At 35.9% G+C, this 21,489-nt stretch overlaps 1 protein-coding gene across 3 annotated transcripts; it reads left to right on the top strand.

Moving 5' to 3' along the window:
- The first annotated feature begins 1,355 nt into the window (after positions 1-1,355).
- LOC107804049 (uncharacterized) lies at positions 1,356-19,699 on the top strand. 3 transcript variants are annotated; one of them, XM_016627864.2, is made up of 10 exons: positions 1,356-1,756; positions 2,034-2,072; positions 3,439-3,565; positions 4,190-4,251; positions 11,463-11,530; positions 13,994-14,043; positions 15,222-15,291; positions 17,802-17,925; positions 18,644-18,760; positions 19,484-19,699. In XM_016627864.2, exons 1-10 carry the CDS (start codon positions 1,439-1,441, stop codon positions 19,580-19,582), a joined length of 1,074 nt encoding a protein of 357 aa, XP_016483350.1. In that variant the 5' UTR covers positions 1,356-1,438; the 3' UTR covers positions 19,583-19,699. The 3 variants fall into 3 exon arrangements, with proteins under 3 accessions (XP_016483350.1, XP_016483351.1, XP_075110885.1); XM_016627865.2 differs by lacking the exon at positions 18,644-18,760; XM_075254784.1 differs by lacking the exons at positions 4,190-4,251; positions 11,463-11,530; positions 13,994-14,043.
- The last annotated feature ends 1,790 nt before the right edge of the window (positions 19,700-21,489 follow it).

Below are 21,489 nucleotides of genomic sequence, written 5' to 3'. Positions count from 1 at the left end.
TTCAATTAGTTAGATCAAAGATGCTGCTTTAGCAAAGTTAAGAGATTAAAAATGCTTCATTATAGTTAAAGGATAAAATAAACTTACTAAGGGACAATTTTGATTAAAAACTGATATTTTTCCCTTTCTTTTTTTTTTGTTACATCGGAATAAGAGTTTTTGGCAAAAATCATCCTTAAACTATGGCTCAAACCAAGGGTACATCCTTGTCTTATCCTAGTAAACAAAAATCATCCTTATACTATTTAAAAAGTTGCAAAAATCATCCTTCCGTTAAATTTTATCACAAAAACTAACAGCATCGTTCAAAAGACCATGTCCATCACGTGCCTTTTCCCCTCAATTTTTCAATATTATCCCTCCTGCCCAATCGACTTTTCCAAGAACGTGCTGACCGTCTTCTTTTTCCTTCTTAATTTTTGTTTCCTCCCTTTCTTCTTCTTCTTCAAAAAAACTAGTAGGATGAACTAGGTGCTGCTTATTTCTTCTTTAAAGTTGCTCTATTTAATGAACAAAAATGGCCTACACTAAAATAACTTCTCCTTTAAGTTGTCTTCTTATAACAAGCAGATGATAACAAGAGATTGACACGACCTTGAGGTGTAAGTGCATTATGATCATGTAAAATCTTATATTTGTGCCGAGCTTTGATGAGGGTGCCGATTCTCTTTGTGTCAGTTTTATTAGTCTACCTATAAACGAGAAAAATTAAAAGGTTCTAGCTCTAAATCAAGAACCTGAAAGTCTGAAACTAGATTAGTTCTCTTCCATTTGTCGGAGTGAGTGGTTTCACAATAGTTGAGCTAAACTGAAGTTGGAGTCACATTTTAAAAACAAACCTTGCATTATCACCTCAAATTAAAGATAGAATATCAAAATCGTACGTGCAGTGAAATACATGCTGCTGCTTAGAAAGTCAAAACTCTTCCACTATTTTTAAAGGCTTTGCACTTTCCTCTCCAAAAGGAAGGTAGCAAGAAATAGTATAGCATGAGATCGGAGAGTTCCGACTATCATACCATAGTTGGGTGTGAAGTTCATATGGAAAGAAACTTCTAGTTTTGAGGTCTTAGTCCTTTTTGGCAAAGGTGGAAGACGATTGGGTATGAGGGACAATATTGGAAAATTGAGGAGAAAAGGCACGTGATGGATATGGTCTTTTGATGATGCTGTTAGTTTTTGTGATAAAATTTAACGGAAGGATGATTCTTGCAACTTTTTAAATAGTATAAGGATGATTTTTGTTTACTAGGATAAGACAAGAATGTACTCTTGCTTTGACTATAATTTAATGATGATTTTTTCCAAAAACTCTGGGAATAACTTATTAAAGTTCTTAAAATTTTACGCTCCGTACGCTACTAGATAGATTATCAAAGAGCGAGCAAAACCAAGTAAAAGTTGTAGCTACGGTCCTAACCCTCCACAATAGTTCTCAATGTCCGTAACATTCTCTCCCACTCACTCACTATTCGCTCCTCCAACTCTGCCATTCAAATCCTCCAACTCCACCAATTCCTCAATATTTGCAATTTTCAGCTTCAAATGCCAAAAGCATGTAATCCCAGGAAATGGGAAGTCGGGTTCCCTCCGCAAAGGAAACAGATCCCCAGAATTGAAATTGAAATCTTCTGACCAAGAAATGGAAACCCAAGATTCCGCTGAAACTGCTGAGATTAGTGTTGGCCTTAGCAGCAGCAGCAGCCCTTCTACCAGTTTACTGTCTTTTCTTTGCCCCTTGCTTAAACTCTTTTCAGTGAGTTTGTTCTTTTCCTATATTGCTTTACTGTTGTTTTCTTCTTTCACTCTCTTTTTCTCCTCATTTCAATATTGGGAAATTTGGGATTTCTCATTTAAAATAATAAACCAACTGCTTCCCAGGGGATGCGTCTAGTCTAAGGTCATGCCTAGTAGTTTGTTCATTGTGCTGCTGATTCTATTTTCTGAATGTTATTTGTTTCTTTTCTGCTTTCTTCATGCAAAAATTATTTTACATTCTTATGTTTATTATAATATTGTTGGTCATCATGCAGGGAGGAGACCCCTCAAGCAAAAGAAACTATTTATTGGAGGTACTATCACGTTATAAGGTCTTTGAGTTTTTTTTTACATTTTAAGTGGTAGAGTTCTGCACCTGTTATTTGTGCACACTTTTGTCTTCTGTTGCTCTTATTTATTGTCACTGGTCATGCATTGTAAGTATTGGTATAGAAGTCATTCAAATAGGCAAATATAATTACTTTGAGGTTGATAGACAATTAGAATGGAAAAAGAAAAACATTGGAGCTAATCTTGGATAGATGATCTAGTCGTGCGTATATCTGCCAAAAGAAAAAGGAATAGTAATTTAAACATTCACAAATGCTTAGGGATCTCTCTATAGGCTAGTGTCTAGTAGCTTGATTTGTATCGAAGCTGCAAGTTTGGATCAGTTAGCTGGTTATTTCCCAGGGTTACCTGTTAAAGCTCAGTGCTTCTCTATTAAACAAATATCCTGTTTAAGTTTTGCTTGTACTTCTCTTTTGTTTTTCCTTCCTGCTGTTACATAAATTCTAGCTACATTAAGGGTATGGTGATTTTTTTTTTTTTTTGGAAAACATTCGTAGTGGATCTTTAGATAATTATGTGTGAGAGAAGTTAAATATATCTAAAGTTAGGCATTAATGCCACTTAATACAAATTACGATTTAAAGAAACTTAAAACATGAGATTGTTGTATGAATCTTGTGAAGGGGAACAAGAAAGAAGGATGTTAAATGAGCACAAAAAGATCATGAGATGCAGTAGTGAAAACTCAGAGACTTAAGAAGAAGGAGGACTCAAATTTTCCACCAGTTATTGACTTCCCATGCCAAATGATTCTAGATTTTGCAGAAATTAACCACTTTTAAGTTTGTAAATCAATTCATTCACTTTGTGATTAGCTTGATCATGCTAACTTTGAAATGTATATGGATTTTGACTATTTCGATATATGATGTATTAGAGATTAATTACCAACAGAAGTGAAAATTAGTAATTTATTAATCCCCTTAGATCAGCAAACAATTAGGTTATTTGTAAGTTACTATTTTCCTTAGAGCAGCATAGACTTTGCTGATGTATGTGCACAACCCTTGAAAACATTGATTTCCTTATTCAGGAAAAGAAGAATAAGAAAAAGGAATTAGTGGTCTGATTTTTTAACTTTGTCTTTCTGAGATAACATGGTTTTGGGTAGATACTAGATAGGAGTTTTGAACTTTGTAGAATTATTTGTGATAGCTACAATCTCATCTAACACATTTATTTCTCTGAACATAATTATGGGGATGTATGCAAAATAGCTGTTAACTTTGTTAGACGAGTTGCTCGCTTAATTTGTTTTAGATTTTTACTTATTGCTGCCATTTTAGCCTTTCATGTTTCACTTAATCTTTGAGAACCTGTTTCTTGTAGGAAGCAACATCCAGACTTTCTACCTTGGCAAGACTTCCATGGGGTTCAAGAGCACAATATGGTAAATTAGGTAGTAAAGATGGTACTAAAGTTAATCCTCCAATGCACCTGCAGATCTTTGAATTTGGTGAGCGTCTCTTTGTTGTGTGCTAAGCTTAAATCATCAGTCCCTTCGAATTATAAACATTAGCAGTTTTTCTGTATCTATGAGATTTGACACGCTGAAGAGATCAGACTGCCGAAAAATAAAAAATCTTTGAAGTATGTTTTTCTCATATGCGCATGAGCAAAAACAAAGTGGAAAGTTCAGAGTCTTAGCTTGTAATGCTCATATGACAAAGTATCAACGCTTATATTTGAAAAATACCCAGCTTGTCATCTAAGAGTTAGGGTCTTTTACCCAAAATGAAGGGGAAAGCTATTTGTTTCCTAGTCAGTTGAACTAGACGAAAACTAGCTTATTTTATTGATATGTCTGCTTTTGCAGTATTCTCTAATCTCTCTCTTCTCAAGCTATGCACACAGCACACTTTAAATCTGGAAAATTCCCTTAAGTAGTGTGATTAATGTGAAACCTAAACTGATTGTAGGAGCATTAAATGTAACTTTTCATACAACTCTAAATATGAACCCTATTAGAAACTTTCGTTAAGGGGTGTAGCATCCACATTTATCTCGTGTAATGATGCAGCTGAATGCATGTGTTGCTTCATAATGGAATAACTCAGGTTCTTATAGGAATTGTCAACAGAGGCGTGCCCATTTTGCAGAAGGGTTAGAGAGGCAATGACCGAACTTGATCTATCTGCAGAAGTGAGTATTGTCTTCAGGATTTAATTTGATAATCCTCATCTCTCCTCATATATGTTGTAATTAGGTGCAATATTCTTGGAGCGAATCATGATTCTAGACTAGGTTCATGTCCACACCGAGTTTCTGATGTCCCATAATGCTCTTCTTAACAAATGCGGTTAGCCTCAGTTGTTCTTTATTTTTTTCTTTTAAATTTTTTTCTGTTTTAGGAAAATCCTTTTTTCTTGTTTCGAAACGAGAGAGTAATGATTTTTGATCCTGTATCTTCAAAATTCCTAGTCTTGGTTTCGATTTTTTCAGATGTAATAGAAACCCTTTAGCTTACCCCACCCTTTACTTGCTGCTATTTTTATATATTTAGAAAGAACATATGCTAAAATAAGTGATATCAACTTTTCCGGTTTCAGTTGCATAAGTAGATTCCTTCCTTTGTTTCTTTTAGTATGATTCCTAGCTCAAAATCCATGGGGTAATAGTTTTGCTGTAAGATCCTTTCACGTAGAAAAAAGAAAACTGCAGTTGCTATAATGAAGTAGTTTGTTAGTGTTTAGAGATAGCTATGTAATTGTCCCACATTGGAATAGGAGTAGTATCCCCTTTGTATAGAGTAGCTATAAATAGCACCTCTTGTATTGCATCACATACTACAATATCAATATATATCATATTTTCTCCCGTGCCTTCTCACATGGTATCAGAGCTATCGTGAGAGATTTATTGCTGTGCATAAATTCCAGCGATTCCGGGAAGTAAAATCAGTCACCGGAACCCTTTTTTTCCGGCAACTTTCAAAGTTGTTTTGCGTCTGCTTTGTCTCGGTCAGTGTTGTGCACAAAATCCAACACTACCACAAGAGTAGTCACTGTCCGGCGACCAAATCCCAGTGAAAATCTCCGGTGGTACTGTAGCTGTCCAAAGAAAATTTTCCGGCGAAGTTCCAACGTTGCGTGGGCCACCTTCCGGCCATTTTTTGGCGACGACTCTTCAGGACAGATTGTTTCCCTTGCAATTCCGAGCCTACCCATCCAGGTTACACCAAATTCCGACCACTTTTTTATTTTTCCGGCGTGAATAGTGATTTAAAAAAAAGTGGACTTCCGGCCATTTTTTGAAAAAGTTCCTTCAGAACAGTTGGGTCTTCTGGTAATTCCGATCCTACCCCTACCATTTTTATTTCATTCCGACCACTTTGAATATTTTTCGGCTGCAACAGTAACTTTCCAACTGCTACAGTAGTTTCCTATTCTGGTTCAGTGTTCCTTACTCTATTTTCAGTGGATTACAGTTGATTATTTCTCTTATTTGGTGATAATTTACAACATGTCTTTGGGAATTGATGTTTTTGGGTCTAAAAGCATGAGTTCTGGAAACTCTAATGTTATGATTACCTCGGAACCTTTAATGGGAGGTTCAAACTACTTAGCTTGGGCTTCATCTGTCGAGTTGTGGTGTAAAGGTCAAGGTGTGCAAGATCATCTGATTAAACAGTCTAGCGAAGGAGATGAAAAGGCGATAGCGCTTTGGGCAAAAATTGATGCTCAATTATGTAGCATCTTGTGGCGTTCTATTGATTCTAAGTTGATGCCTTTGTTTCGGCCATTCCAGACATGTTATTTGGTTTGGGCAAAGGCTCGTACGTTATACACTAATGATATATCTCGCTTCTATGATGTGATATCACGGATGACAAACTTAAAGAAGCAAGAATTAGATATGTCTACTTACTTGGGTCAGGTACAGGCAGTCACGGAGGAATTTGAGACATTGATGCCAGTTTCTGCTAGTGTGTCAATATCTCGCTTCTATGATGTGATATCACAGATGACAAACTTAAAGAAGCAAGAATTAGATATGTCTACTTACTTGGGTCAGGTACAGGCAGTCACGGAGGAATTTGAGACATTGATGCCAGTTTCTGCTAGTGTGTCAAAACAACAAGAGCAGCGACATAAAATGTTTCTAGTTCTTACACTCGCTGGACTTCCTCATGATCTTGATTCAGTATGAGACCAGATTTTGGCGAGTCCGACTGTCCCTACAGTTGATGAATTATTCTCTCGATTACTTCGCCTTGCTGCAGCACCAAGTCACCCAGTGATTTCATCACAGATACTTGATTCCTCTGTTCTTGCATCCCAGACAGTGGATGTTCGGGCATCTCAAGCTATGGAGAATAGACGAGGAGGCGGTCGTTTTGGGAGATCTAGACCCAAGTGTTCTTATTGTCACAAACTAGGACACACTCGCGAAATGTGTTATTCCTTAAATGGCCGTCCACCCAAAAATGCCTACGTTGCTCAGAGCGAGACTACAGGTAACCAGAGCTTTTCTGTATCTAAAGAAGAATATAATGAGCTCCTTCAGTATCGAGCAAGTAAGCAAACATCTCCACAAGTAGCCTCAGTTGCCCAGACTGACACTCCTATTGCTGGTAATTCTTTTGCTTGTGTTTCCTAGTCTAGTACTCTTGGACCATGGGTCATGGACTCAGGCGCTTCTGATCATATCTCTGGTAATAAATCACTTTTGTCGAATATTGTATATTCACAGTCTCTTCCTACTGTTACTTTAGCCAATGGATGTCAAACTAAGGCACAAGGAGTTGGACAAGCCAACCCATTATCTTCTATCACCCTAGATTCCGTTCTTTATGTTCCTGGTTGTCCTTTTAGTCTTGCATCCGTTAGTCGTTTGACTCGTGCCCTCAATTGTGGTATATATTTTATTGATGATTCTTTTATTATGCAGGACCGCAGTACGGGATGGACAATTGGTACAGGTCGTGAATCAGAAGGTCTTTACTACCTTAACTCGCTCAGTCCTTCCACAACATGTCTAGTTACAGATCCTCCAGATCTAATCCACAGACGTTTAGGACATCCGAGTTTATCCAAACTTCAAAAGATGGTACCTAGTTTATCCAGTTTGTCTAGATTAGATTGTGAGTCGTGTCAGCTTGGGAAATATACCCGAGCTTCCTTTACGCGTAGTGTTGAGAGTCATGCAGAGTCTGTTTTCTCCTTGGTTCATTCTGATATATGGGGTCCTAGTAGAGTCAATTCAACCTTGAGATTTCGTTATTTTGTTAGCTTTATTGATGATTACTCAAGATGTACTTGGCTTTTCTTAATGAAAGATCGTTTTGAGTTATTCTCTATATTCCAGAGTTTTTGTGCTGAAATCGAAAACCAATTTGGTCTCTATCCGCATTTTTCGTAGTGATAATGCCTTAGAATATGTATCTTCTCAGTTTCAGCAGTTTATGTCTTCTCATGGAATATTCATCAGACATCTTGTCCTTATACCCCTCAGCAAAATGGGGTTGCAGAAAGAAAGAATAGGCACCTTATTGAGACTGCTCGCACACTTCTAATTGAGTCTCGTGTTCCGCTGCGTTTTTGGGGCGATGTAGTTCTCACAGCTTGTTATTTGATTAATAGGATGCCTTCATCTCCCATCAAGGGTCAGATTCCACATTCAATATTGTTTCCCCAATCAGCCTTATACCCTCTTCCACCTCGGGTTTTTGGGAGCACATGTTTTGTTCATAACTTAGCCTCGGGGAAAGAGAAGTTAGCTCCTCATGCTCTCAAGTGTGTCTTCCTTGGTTATTCTCGTGTTCAGAAGGGATATCGTTGTTATTCACCTGATCTTCATAGGTACCTTATGTCAGCTGACGTCACATTTTTCGAGTCTAAACCTTTCTTCACAACTGATGTCACTTCTGCTGACCACCATGACATATCTGAGGTCTTACCTATACCGACTTTTGAGGAGTTTAGTAATCCTCCTCCACCTTCAACCACAGAGGTTTCACCCATACCAACTTTTGAGGAGTCCAGTGTTATCCCTCCTAGTTCCCCAGCCACAGGAACACCACTCTTTGACTTATCATCGTCGTTCGCGCCCTACATCAGGCCCATCTGGTTCTCGTCCTGCACCTGACACGGCTCCTACTGCGGATCCTGCTCCTAGTACACCGATTGCACTTCGAAAAGGTATACGGACCACACTAAACCCTAATCCTCATTATGTTGGTTTGAGTTATCATCGTCTATCATCTCCCCATTATGCTTTTATATCTTCATTGTCCTCGGTTTCCATCCCTAAGTCTACAGGTGAAGCATTGTCTCATCCAGGATGGCGACAGGCTATGAGTGATGAGATGTCTGCTTTACATACAAGTGGTACATGGGAGCTTGTTCCTCTTCCTTCAGGTAAATCTACCGTTGGTTGTCGTTGGGTTTATGCAGTCAAAGTTGGTCCCGATGGCCAGATTGATCGACTTAAGGCACGTCTTGTTGTCAAAGGATACACTCAAATATTTGGGCTAGATTACAGTGATACCTTCTCTCCAGTGGCTAAAGTGGCATCAGTTCGCCTTTTTCTATCCATGGCTGCAGTTCGTCATTGGCCCCTCTATCAGTTGGACATTAAGAATGCCTTTCTTCATGGTGACCTTGAGGATGAGGTTTATATGGAGCAACCACCTGGTTTTATTGCTCAGGGGGAGTCTCGTGGCCTTGTATGTCGCTTGCGTCGGTCACTTTATGGTCTAAAGCAGTCTCCTCGAGCCTGGTTTGGTAAGTTCAGCATGGTTATCCAGGAGTTTGGCATGACTCGTAGTGAAGCTGATCACTCTGTGTTTTATTGCCACTCTGCTTCAAGTCTATGTATTTATCTGGTAGTCTATGTTGATGATATTGTTATTACGGGCAATGATCAGGATGGTATTACTAATCTGAAGCAGCATCTCTTCCAGCACTTTCAAACTAAGGATCTAGGCAGATTGAAGTACTTTCTAGGTATTGAGGTTGCTCAATCTAGCTCAGGTATTGTTATTTCTCAAAGGAAATATGTGTTAGACATTCTTGAGGAAACAGGGATGACAGGTTGCAGGCCTGTTGACACGCCGATGGATCCGAATTCTAAACTTCTGCCTAGACAGGGGGAGCCGCTTAGCGATCCTGCAAGCTATAGGTGGCTGGTTGGTAAATTAAATTATCTCACAGTGACTAGGCCCGACATTTCTTATCCTGTGAGTGTTGTAAGTCAGTTTATGAATTCTCCCTGTGATAGCCATTGGGATGCAGTTGTCCGCATTATCCGGTATATAAAATCGGCTCCAGGTAAAGGATTACTGTTTGAGGATCGAGGTCATGAGCAGATCGTTGGGTACTCGGATACTGATTGGGCAGAATCACCTTCTGATAGACGTTCTACGTTTGGATATTGTGTTTTAGTAGGAGGAAATTTGGTGTCCTGGAAAAGTAAGAAACATAATGTAGTTGCTCGGTCTAGTGCAGAAGCAGAATACCGAGCAATGCCTATGGCAACATGTGAACTAGTCTGGACCAAACAATTGCTCAAGGAGTTGAAATTTGGTGAAATCAGTCGGATGGAACTTGTATGCGATAATCAAGCTGCACTTCATATTGCATCAAATCCGGTGTTTCATGAGAGAACTAAACACATTGAGATTGATTATCACTTCGTCAGAGAAAAGATACTCTCAGGAGATATTACTACGAAGCTTGTGAGATCGAATGATCAACTTGTAGATATTTTTACCAAGTCCCTCACTAGTCCTCGCATTGATTATATATGTAACAAGCTCGGTACATATGATTTATATGCTCCGGCTTGAGGGGGAGTGTTTAGAGATAGCTATGTAATTGTCCCACATTGGAATAGGAGTAGTATCCCCTTTGTATAGAGTAGCTACAAATAGCACCTCTTGTATTGCATCACATACTACAACATCAATATATATCATATTTTCTCCCGTGCCTTCTCACAGTTAGTAGCTTTCGGAATATATATACATCCATCAAAGTTACACAGATAACATTGCTAAGCGCGCTTAAGAGTCACCCTGTCTGTTCCAAATTACTTGACAATACTTACCATTTTAGGCAGTGGTAGACTACCCAAGTACTTGAGTCCTTCCCCAAACGGACAAGTTTCCATCTCAAAAGTTTAATGTAATATACACTGATATAGGTATTACTTGTTTATTTTATTTTATTTTTTAACTTTTTGAAAACTGCCCCCACCTTCACACTTTTTGGGTATAATTTTCCAAGTTTTAATCCACACTGATTCCATACTAGTTTTTTCTTTTATGAGAAAAAGAGTCCAAGATAATAATCGATTCACACTTTCTCTTCTTGATGTCCATGATAGTCAAACAGGATTCAAATAAATTCTAAGGAAAGTATTCATTAGCCAGTTTAACATAATTGCAGTCTTTGCAAGCTAAGGATAGGGGAGCAGTTGGTTTCTTTTTCTTTGTTATTTTCCTCAAATGAGGGCTGTGAGGGTTTCAGTTAAGACACGATATCTTGAGGAGATAAAGGGGACCCTGTATGGACTGGTTCTTGGTTTTTCTCTCTTTTTATTTTTCCCTATCAGTAGGACTGGCTATTGGTTTTGGAACTGATACAGTGTCTTTGCAAGAAATTTTCAAAATTCAGATCGAGTCTCTTATCTAAACGTTCAAATAGAAGCAAAGAAAGCTGAACGAGTGTTCTTCTTCCAAGTTTGAGATGTAGGGAATTGGAATCTACACCTTTTATGCTGAAAAGGTTTAATTTTTTCTGAAACTTGATTGAGTACGGCAATATATCCTATGTAAGATCACGAGATTAGCTAGATTTGAGAAAGTCCAGTTTTTCTGGTATCATTGTACTTATTACGTTTTGTTAGACGCTGTAAGGGGAAATACAATTTAGCAATTTGCCCATCATAAAGCTAGATGCTATCTCAATTTCTATTCCTCAAAGGGATCCTCAGCATCTATTTGCAGATTACCTGAAGCTGAAGTAGATGGGGTTCATCCAAACTAAATTAAGTCTTCTTTCTGTTTCACCTCAAAACCTTGCCATTATGTTACATAATTATATAATTTAGATATATCATCGGACCATTTGCTTTCTATTAAACATGAAAATCTGCAATTCTCCCAGTTATTCAAAGATCCAGATTGGTCCTCATCACTTGTTGATAGGAATAAAAAAGAACATGGTTTAAATGCGAAGCCCTTCTGTGGTTGATTCTTTTGTTGTGACTTGATTATGAGTTTTAATGTATTCATTTGCCACAACATATAATCGCATTAATATGTTGAATACTAAAGTTATTTATCTTGTCAATATTTCTGCTTTATCTTTGCTATGTGGTTATCTTATGGCCCAAATGTGATTTTGTAGATTTATCCATGTCCAAAGGGATCGGTAAGACACCGAGAAATGGTTCGAAGATTGGGAGGCAAAGAACAGTATGTAGATCATCTTCAGATTAAATTTTTAATTAAGGTTTTGTTAATTTGGCAAGTACTAGAGGATTTTTTTTCCTTTTCTGGAAAGAAAACAAGTTCCGAAATGCTAGTTAAAAGGTAGAATATAGGTAGAATAAAGAATGCTGAACCATGAGAAGGGGAAGATGAAAACAAGTTCATGGATGACACTATTATATCGTTTTCTGACTGTCTCTTCTTTCTGAATCACGAATGCATAATCATCATTAGCCAACATCTCAAAATACTTATCATACTTCTTAGGGTTATTCTCTTATGTAACATCCCATAAACTAACATTCACCCTGTGCCCTAACACTACAAGGTTAACCATATTCACCGTCCAATATCAAAAAAACATGCTCGAAAACCTCAACAAAAGGCAGCACTAGCTTTCCGACGACCGCCTTATCGTACATGACAATTTTCTTGATTTGCCATCGATTGTTTAAATCTAGAACTGGAGGAGGGTATATGTCTCTTATTTCTATTAGGTGACGAGTTATTGTAAAAGAAAGTCTTCATCATCATAATGAAAGTCTAATTTGATGAATTTACAGGCAAAGAAACTTTGGTACAACGTTGAGAAAAGGTGTTTAGGATTTTATAGGGATGTTTTCGTATTGATTTTGGAAATTTAAGGTACTAGGGAATGTTTTCTTTGTAAAATTGGGTTTCCTATTTTTACCGTATATAGGATAAACAATTTATATCGGTTTTTGAAACTTGCCTTGTATTTATTACTATTTTACTACCATATCATATTATAAACGCGTTCAAGTCTCCTTTTTTCTTCATTTTTTTGAATCTTTTAAAAAAAAACTATTTTTAGTATATTTAATTTTTTAACGGTTAGAAGTCAATTGTATTACATTACTCCCACCTGGATTCGACTACTATTGGCCAGATGGACATGGTGAGAGATATTCATCCTCAATTGGGGCGTTTAAGTTATAACACAATGTATAAACATTTACAAGTTTAGCCACTTCAGAACAACTTCAAATATATGTGATCAAAGTTTAGAAAAAAAAGAAATTGTGTTTTAAGTTTGGCTCTTGGGTGAAATTCATTATCTTCCCATTTCCAATAGCCATACGATATTGGCTGCAGCAAACCATAAACATAACAACTAAATACGATTACAACTCAAAAAATAATACTCTACATCATTAGCCAATAGTAGAGTCCCAATTGAGGATGAATATCTCTTATCATGTCCATCTGGCCAATAGTAGTCGAATCCAGGTGGGAGTAGTGTAATACAATTGACTTCTAAGCGTAAAAAAAATAAATATACTAAAAATATTTCTTTTTTAAAAGATTCAAAAAATTGTAGAAAAAAAGAGACTTGAACGCGTTTATACTATGATATGGTAGTAAAATAGTAATAAATACAAGGCAAGTTTCATAAACCGATATAAATTGTTTATCCTATATACAGTAAAAATAGGAAACCCAACTTTACTTGGAAAACATTCCCTAGTACCTTAAATTTCCAAAATCAATATGACAACATCCCTGTAAAATCCTAAACACCTTTTCTCAATGTTGTACCAAAGTTTCTTTGTCTGTAAATTCATCAAATTAGACTTTCATTATGATGAAGAAGACTTTCTTTTACAATTTCATCCCATCAAAAGCAGAAGAAGAAGCATGCAAAGCTAGCAACACGCCGTTGTTAGTAACTCGTCACCTAATAGAAATAAGATACATATACCCTCCAGTTCTAGATTTAAACAATACATGGCAAATCAAGAAAATTGTCACGTACGATGAGGCGGCCGTCGGAAAGCTAGTGCTGCCTTTTGTTAAGGTTTTCGAGCATGTTTTCCGATATTGGACGTTGAATATGGCTAACCTTGTAGTGTTAGGGCACAAGGTGAATGTTAGTTATGGGAGGTTACCGAACAAAATAACCCTAAGAAGTATGATAATTATTTCTGAAAACAAGTTCATGGATGACTCTATTATAAAGAATATCTCTTCTTTCTGAATCCTATCTTTGTATATCCCCTTAACTGGAGATCCTTGCCTAGTATATTCATATGGACAAGAGACAAGAAGCTAATCACTTTTTGACGAAGTAAGTGAAATTCATTAAAAAGCATCAAGCAGATGCAATGAGTGCACACTAGCCTCCCAAGACCCCACATGTGGAATTTCGCTGGGTTTGTTGTTGTAAGCAGTTGCAATGAGTACAACAGGGTGGGATAGATAGCTCCAGTACAAACGAGTCTATGCTAAGATGGGAGGTAACAAAATCCAAAAAAATAGTCAGCACTATTTACAGGGGTGGTATAGTTCCAACTAAAAAGGTTCACTATGAGGCAACAATACAATTACTAGGTATTTGTTTAGGGCCATAGTTTTCAAAGTTTAGGTTCTAGCGTAGTACTGTTCCTTCTATCATTCTTAACTTAGTGAATTGTTGATATTTTGCAGGTTCCCGTTCCTTGTGGACCCAAATACTGGAACTTCACTCTATGAAAGTGGTAAGAAGCTGGGAGTTCCTTTTCTCTATTGAATTTTTGGTGTTTGAGGCAGTTTCATCTTAGTGCTGAATAACCGTTTGTTTTCCCGCCAAATTAGGTAGCAATTACGTACATGCTTTAGTTTTTAAATGTTAGTGGGCGGGTTAAGCATTTAATTTGTGCTACCCTGGATTAAAATACTAAGCATAGTTGTGCCCTTGATTGTCTTAACTAGCTTAAGAACAGATGCTATCCCTCTTTTTTTCTCTAGCAGTCGATGTAGGAACTTTTATGTTTGGTGTACAGTTGTCGGGGTAGATGCATCAAGCAAGGAGAGAACAACTTAGTTCTTAGTTATGTCTGGTTTAAGCAACTACACTACTATTTTACCGTCCCTTCTACAGTTTCACACAAGAAAAGCAAAGCTTTAGTACCCACTATTGAAAGAGGACTTGCTTTTGGGACACTGGATTACCATCCCAGTTCGTCATGACAGGAGTAAGAATCCGTATATACTGAGCAATTCTGCAGAATCTGGTGGCAAATAGGTCAGAACAACTGCCAGAAAAAGAAAAAAAGACTTTACGGTCTCAGCCTCTCAGGTTGGGTTTAAAAGTAGCAGATATTTATATTCAACAATCTCGCGACACTTAAATATGTCCAGTGTGCTATGTCTGTGTGGAGTGGTAAGCCAAAGAAAGAAAGCTACTCTTGGGATTGTTTAGGAGACACATCAAAGATGCCCATTTCCCTTGTTTCTAATGGAAATATTTACATGTGTCTCCTTTCCATTTCACTTCACACAGCTCCAGTAGAAGGAAGCATAGCCATAAGGATGGGGTTCACCTACTGTTGTAGTTCTCTAGATCATTTTCTTCCAGCCGAGCACACCACTGGCCATTTTTAATTACATCAGCTACTTTAGAATGAATGCTAAGACCCATATGTCGTAGCAAATGAACGACTTACCAAAAGAAAAAAAGAAGCAAATAAAGAGAGAACAAGAGCTGTAGTGAGTATCATACATCATACCAACTCCTTTTTATCTGGAGGCACCTCCTTTTTAATTGGGATATGATATTAGAAAGAACTGATGAGACGACCTGCATTCTAGCACCAACTCTTCATGCAGGGCTGCACGAGCTTTCAATATGACTCCGTTCCTCTAGTAAACTAATGAATGGTTTTTTCTTTCTCAGGTGATATTGTTAAATATTTATTTCAGCAATATGATCAAGGAAGGAATCCATCTACTGGCCTCTTGGAAAGGTATTTTAAGTACCTATTTTCAGTGCATACTCAGAATTTTTGTAAGTGGTGTCGGCATTTAAAAAACTGAACAAATGAACAAATCAAACAGAATTTTGACATTATTAATAAAACACAATACAAGTATATTACTACAACACTTTTAAAAAGTTTTCCTTTTTTAAAAATGTATTCATGATAACTTTAGTAGAAACATAATTCTCAAGAAATCTTTTCCTCGTTAAGACATGAAGGAACTTTTTTTCCATCCATTAAAAGGAACTTCAGCATAGTGGTATAGTAGATTCTTACAATTGTGAAGCTAGAAATTGATTCCTTTTGCATCCTCAATTTTATATTTAATAAATGAGGCTAAAAAAATGTAAAACATACATGTCAAAGCTGAGGAGTGAAAGCCGGACCAATTAAGCCAGTGACATGTTTGACCAGTAGAACTAGGAAGTGCATTTTGTCCAATATCGTCAATATATATAGTCAGACCTCTCTATAACAACATCCGTATATAATAGCTATTCATTATAAAAGTCAATTTTTTCTCGGAACCGATTTTTTATGTTATATTTTACCTATCTATAATCGCTTTTTACCGATAAAAGCAACAATCATCTTTATAGTTGTACACTCTATGTAAAATTTCCCCTCTATAACAACCATGTAAAATCTCTGAGATCACCAATAATAAGTCTAAAGATTTTGGTAAAATATTTTAAAACTTAAATGCATCACTTATGATAAAGACTGTTATGTTAGTACATACTTCCATAATTAAAGATTTCATTCAATTCCATTATAACATATGCTTGCATATTTTCATTCCATTGCACAAAAATTTTATCGTGCATAATGTTTAATATTTGAAGATCTGTATATATTTTTTATATTGGAAAAAGTTTCCGTTGTGCATAATATTTAAGAATTGAAGATGTGCACATTTATTTAATGCACATTTAGTTATGAATTTATTAATAATATATTAGCTTTCTTTAATATTTAATTGATAAAATATGCATATCTTTTGAGATTTTAAATTTGAGTAATTTTTTTTATTTTTTATATGTAACATTAACAAAAGAAAAGAATTTAATTGTTGGATAATTTTTATCTATCGCAGCCAAATAATATTCAAACGTCAAACGCTTTTATAAGTGTATAAAAGTCATTCACTATAAAAGCCAAAAATTATAAGAACAAAGGATGCTGTTATAGAGAGGTTTGACTGTATTATCTAGCGTTTGTTCTTACATTTTTTTTATATGTTGTAAAAATTTTCAACCAACCGTTGTCACCAGAGTCCACTCCCAAAGGCGTATCCAGTGTAGAAGCTATGGGTTCAATTGAACCCATAGCTTTTGCTCATACCCTATATTTTTGTTCAAAAAATCATTAAATATGTACAAATAATAAATTTTGAATCCATTAAATTAGATGAGATATGGTAAAATTGTGAATCTGAACCCATAAAATTTAAATCTTGGATCCGCCTCCGTCCATCCCCACCTATCTTCACTAATGAATGAAACATCCTAATTTTGGCACTTATTCCCTGGTGGGGTTGGGGGAGAGGGACTTCTGGATGGGATAGCATAGAAGGAAGAGGCTACTGCAGAGGAAATTACTCTTCAGATCAGTTTTCTATGATTGATTTCTCTATTAGTTCTGCTTCGTGATGGTATTTGTGTTCAATGTATAAAATACACCTGTCCATCGACTTACCCAGTGAATTTACAATCAAACTTCTCTATAATATCGTCGTTTGTTCCGATATTTTTGGCCGCTATAGTGAAGTGCTGTTATAGAAAACATATATTATAACATACCATAAAAATTGGTTCCAAGAAAAACTTGGTTTTTATAGTGAATGGGTGTTATATAGGGATGTTATAGAGAGGTTTGACTGATGCTGAATGTTGAGAGATAAATGAGAGGTACTAATTTTCTATTCATTATAGTCCACAGGCTGCTTGACTTAAAATGACATTCATGTCATCTGCCTTATGATTCCATGTCTGTTCAGAAATGGAATTTTAGCGAAAGAGGTCATAGTACATAAACAATATAGAAGTAAAACTACTTGTCAGGAATGGATGCATCTTTAACTGGAGATCCATATGTAAGCAAGTTCTTTTTACCGCTTTCACTTAGTAACACAAACAATTATGTGTACTGCCAAAAGAAATTAGGCCTCTACCATCTGGACTGCTATAATTTCTTAGACTCAAGCCTGAGAATATTTTCTGCATACATTACAAGATCAAAGTGTTTTACCATCACTTAGAACAGGAGAAATTTCATGGTCTCTATAAACATCATTGAGCAGTGAAACAATGCAATGTAAACCAGCTGATTAAGACAGTAGTCACTCATACTTCTAGGTTGATGGTATTATTTCCTTTCAAAGTATGTGATGCTAAATATTGCGCAGAAGTCTGAATTGCAGTTTATGGCTTGAAGACAAATGTATATTGATTTGTTTATGATTTTAACATAATTTATATATTGGCAACATACAGTACCATCATAACAGGATGGATGCCAACTCTTCTTCGAGCAGGAAGAGGAATGACATTATGGGATAGATCCAGGAAAGAGCCACCGCCTAAAAAGCTGGAACTCTTCTCATATGAGAATAATCCTGTAAGACTACTACTAAATCAATGCTTATTTCAGAGAAAATATTGACTGTTCGTCTTGTAACTTGACAAATTTTCTTTGCACCACGAAATAGGTGATTATTTAATTTGAGACTTCAGATAATCAGATATAAACTGGCTAAAGTTGAAAAAATTGTCGTGGCCATCACTAATGATTATCAGAAACTATTCTTCTTATAATCCCTACCGGGAAAGGTCCAATCACATCATCCATTCACTAGTCATTTAGATGATCTGCTTTAGCTTTTACTGGACAAGCTACAAGATTTATTTGCATTGAAGATTACACAGGCCCTTTAGTCATGAACCTGCTACTTCCTGAAAACTTGACTTCGTATCGGATGTTAATGACCAATGAAACATATAGCGAAGCTTGTGGAAAATTTGCTTATTTAACTGATTGAGGTCTTCTCATAATTGCTCTGCCACGTAGAATGAACTTAGGTTCTATAAATATTTGAATCATATTTGCCTCACATAAGCCTTTGATCATGAAAAGCAATATGTAGATTAGCATCTATGCAATTCATGGTTTGACTAAATGCACTATTATCTTATGCTATCCTTAAATACGGAGGAACTCCCAGAAAAACCTATAATATGAGCAAAAGACAAACATGCTCATGTACTGATGGAAAATACTGCTTTTCTGAAATTGACAAAATTGTTTCCTTCCTTTTTTCAAAATTTTCCGGTCACAGTATGCTCGGATAGTGCGTGAAGCACTTTGTGAACTGGAGCTTCCTTACATACTGAATAATGTAGCTGAAGGATCAGCACGTGAAGAGTTACTCATAAAAATATCTGGTGGAAAGGAGGTTAGGTTTCCTTTTCGATGTTCTTGTTAACCTGCAGTCTAATACCCTTCTATAGCTCTGCTAACGAAGCTTCGCTTAGTCATTTTAAAGGAGGGTTGTGGTAGGTTGACAGCCTGCCTAAATAGTCAAACTTGATGAATCCGATGAACATTGAATTTTCGGAACATGCGTTAGTCTCGAATAGAGTGGAATGGATGCTAAGGATTCATATGGTTGATTCCAACTAGTTGGGAGTAATATTTAATTGATTGATTTATAGTTTACCTCTCTTCTATGTCAGTACTGGTCATATCTGCTACCATCTAGTACATAATACCTAAATAAGTCAATAAAAGAAAAAGCCAAACCTTAGAGTTCACTGCCGGTACAGTTCCTTATGACTTCTAGGCCTCTTCTAGGCTTTCCGCCTCTAAGCAAATTGAACCCGCGATCATGGCAGTATCAGCGAAACACAATCTGTAATTGAAGTTTTCCCTTGCAAAAGATCCGGAGAATCACAACTTTGGCTAGATTGCTTTGGGAATATGATGTGATCTCTTTGTTGCAACTCATTCTACTTTATTTCTTTATGTTTCACAAACAAGCTAAATCAAGAGAGTGCATCATTGCTCATAATATTTCTAGCTTCAAAAGAGTAGTTTTGACATAACAACTTTTTTTCCCCATTTTATTAGACAGCTTTTTGCTAGTGAAAAATTAATTGAAGTCCAATTCATTTTGCAGGTACCTTACCTTGTTGATCCAAATACAGGCACACAAATTGGCGACTACAAGAAGATAATATCATACTTGTTTCAGACCTATTCTTTGGATGCTCTATAGTTGCATGGTTGTTGTAACTGATAAATGGCTCTCTGACTTTTCTTATGTATTACCTGTACTGTATAAATGATTGATGATTAATTATTCCAATGATTATAAATTTTCTTGGAACATGAGAAATTGAGAATTGAGATAGCTCTCTTTTGTTTATTCCCTTGGATAGAAGTGATGAGAGTAGTAGGTCAATAAAAATTGTATGCAATTACAATTTTAACTATAACTCACAACGAATGGGGAAATAACCAATATAGATTGGAGAAAACTAAGTCATATTACTGCTGAAAGTTGAACATGTAATATTTTAGTTATCACACCTATGCCTAACCATATATTTATTGGAGCTAGGATTCATAGCCAGAACATAAAATTCATTAATCCTAAATCTAACTTTGATATCATTTGGATGGGACGCATTAATCTATATTATTACATGAAGCTTGAATAATTGAAACAACTTGCCTGATGGCTGATACCTTACCAATTTTAGTCCCAGATCCTTCTTGTCTTGAACCTTTTTATTATTATTTTTATTTTTTAATTATTGAAAAAATGTTTCAAAGTATCGCAACTCGTTAATTAAGGTCATGAAATTCTCCAGAAAAGGTAGAGAAAAGATGAACTCTATCCTAAGGCCAAATCACTCCTGTTATCCTTTTCCTATTAAATGATGTAGTGCAATAAAGTCTGAATATTTGCTAGAAAGGGAAAAGAAAATACGCAACTCGGCAATAAACACTGATTGCCAATGAATCTGTTTTTGCATTTGGTACTAAAAACAGGTTTACATAATACTTGCACAAGATTAAAATGTCTATTACTGTTTGACGCTTCAGTCAAAACACTCTTTTTTTTTCTTTAGATAATATTTGCTGAAATGTAATAGTATATATTTGATATATTGAAAGTGAAAATATAAATTATTATTGTTTGATATTTCATATTAATTGTGCTATAATTTTTTCGTTCGTATACAATATGTATAACTTATTTACCAAAATTGTTCTAATTTTGTATATTACCCGCTCTAAATAAGGTTTACTTATAATTTATATACAATTCATCATTAGTGCCTTTAGATCTTCAATTTTCTCCAATATTTGTATCGTGCCAAGATCAATTCATCTTTGATTGTCGATCCTGAAAGAAGCTGCATTTGAAGAAAACAAAGTATGTCGCCCACAAGAACTCCAACCTTTTCTAAGACTTCATTGAAGTTATTACCATTAATAACACTAGTTTTTGGACATGTGCGTTGCACGTATATCCCATGCTATTTGGTACAACTTTTTTAAAGAGATATGTATATTCTTAGAATAAGCATGCAATGAGTTACACAAATTTTGAAAAAAAAATGTAAGCTCAAAACTAATTTATGGTGAGCCTACTATGCTTCAACAACACATACTTTATACATGAATATGAGGAACGTAGGCTATGGTTGCAAGTGCTACCTGTCTTAAACTTTGTGCCTTATGTTTAAGAAATTGTAGCTTCCTCTTTTTTATAGTCACGTACATGTCAAGAAGTTATTTTCGAATGAAAGTAGAATTTTGTAGAAGCTGTAGAGAAATTCGATCAACATATGCATTCCTTAGAATGGCTAGAAAATTCAACGTCAATTTATGGTGTACAACTGCATAGAAATAGTAGTTAAATGTGATATAAATAGATAATAATTGTTGAAATCAATAAATTTGACTCACACTTATAAATCATAATTGCACGTACATGTACCCTTTGTCCGCTTCAAATTTATGAGCCCTTTCATTTATGAATTTGATAGAAAAATGTTAGTTGAATTGCATAAATGTAATAGTATCAATAATTTTAACACGCCAATCACATATCAAATTGATAGTTTGATATTTTGATTAGTTGCACTTCATGAAAAATTTAACATTTTTATA

This window comes from Nicotiana tabacum, chromosome 6, assembly GCF_000715075.1.
Source record: "Nicotiana tabacum cultivar K326 chromosome 6, ASM71507v2, whole genome shotgun sequence".
NCBI lineage: Eukaryota > Viridiplantae > Streptophyta > Magnoliopsida > Solanales > Solanaceae > Nicotiana > Nicotiana tabacum.
This window is presented reverse-complemented; position numbering and strand designations above follow the sequence as displayed.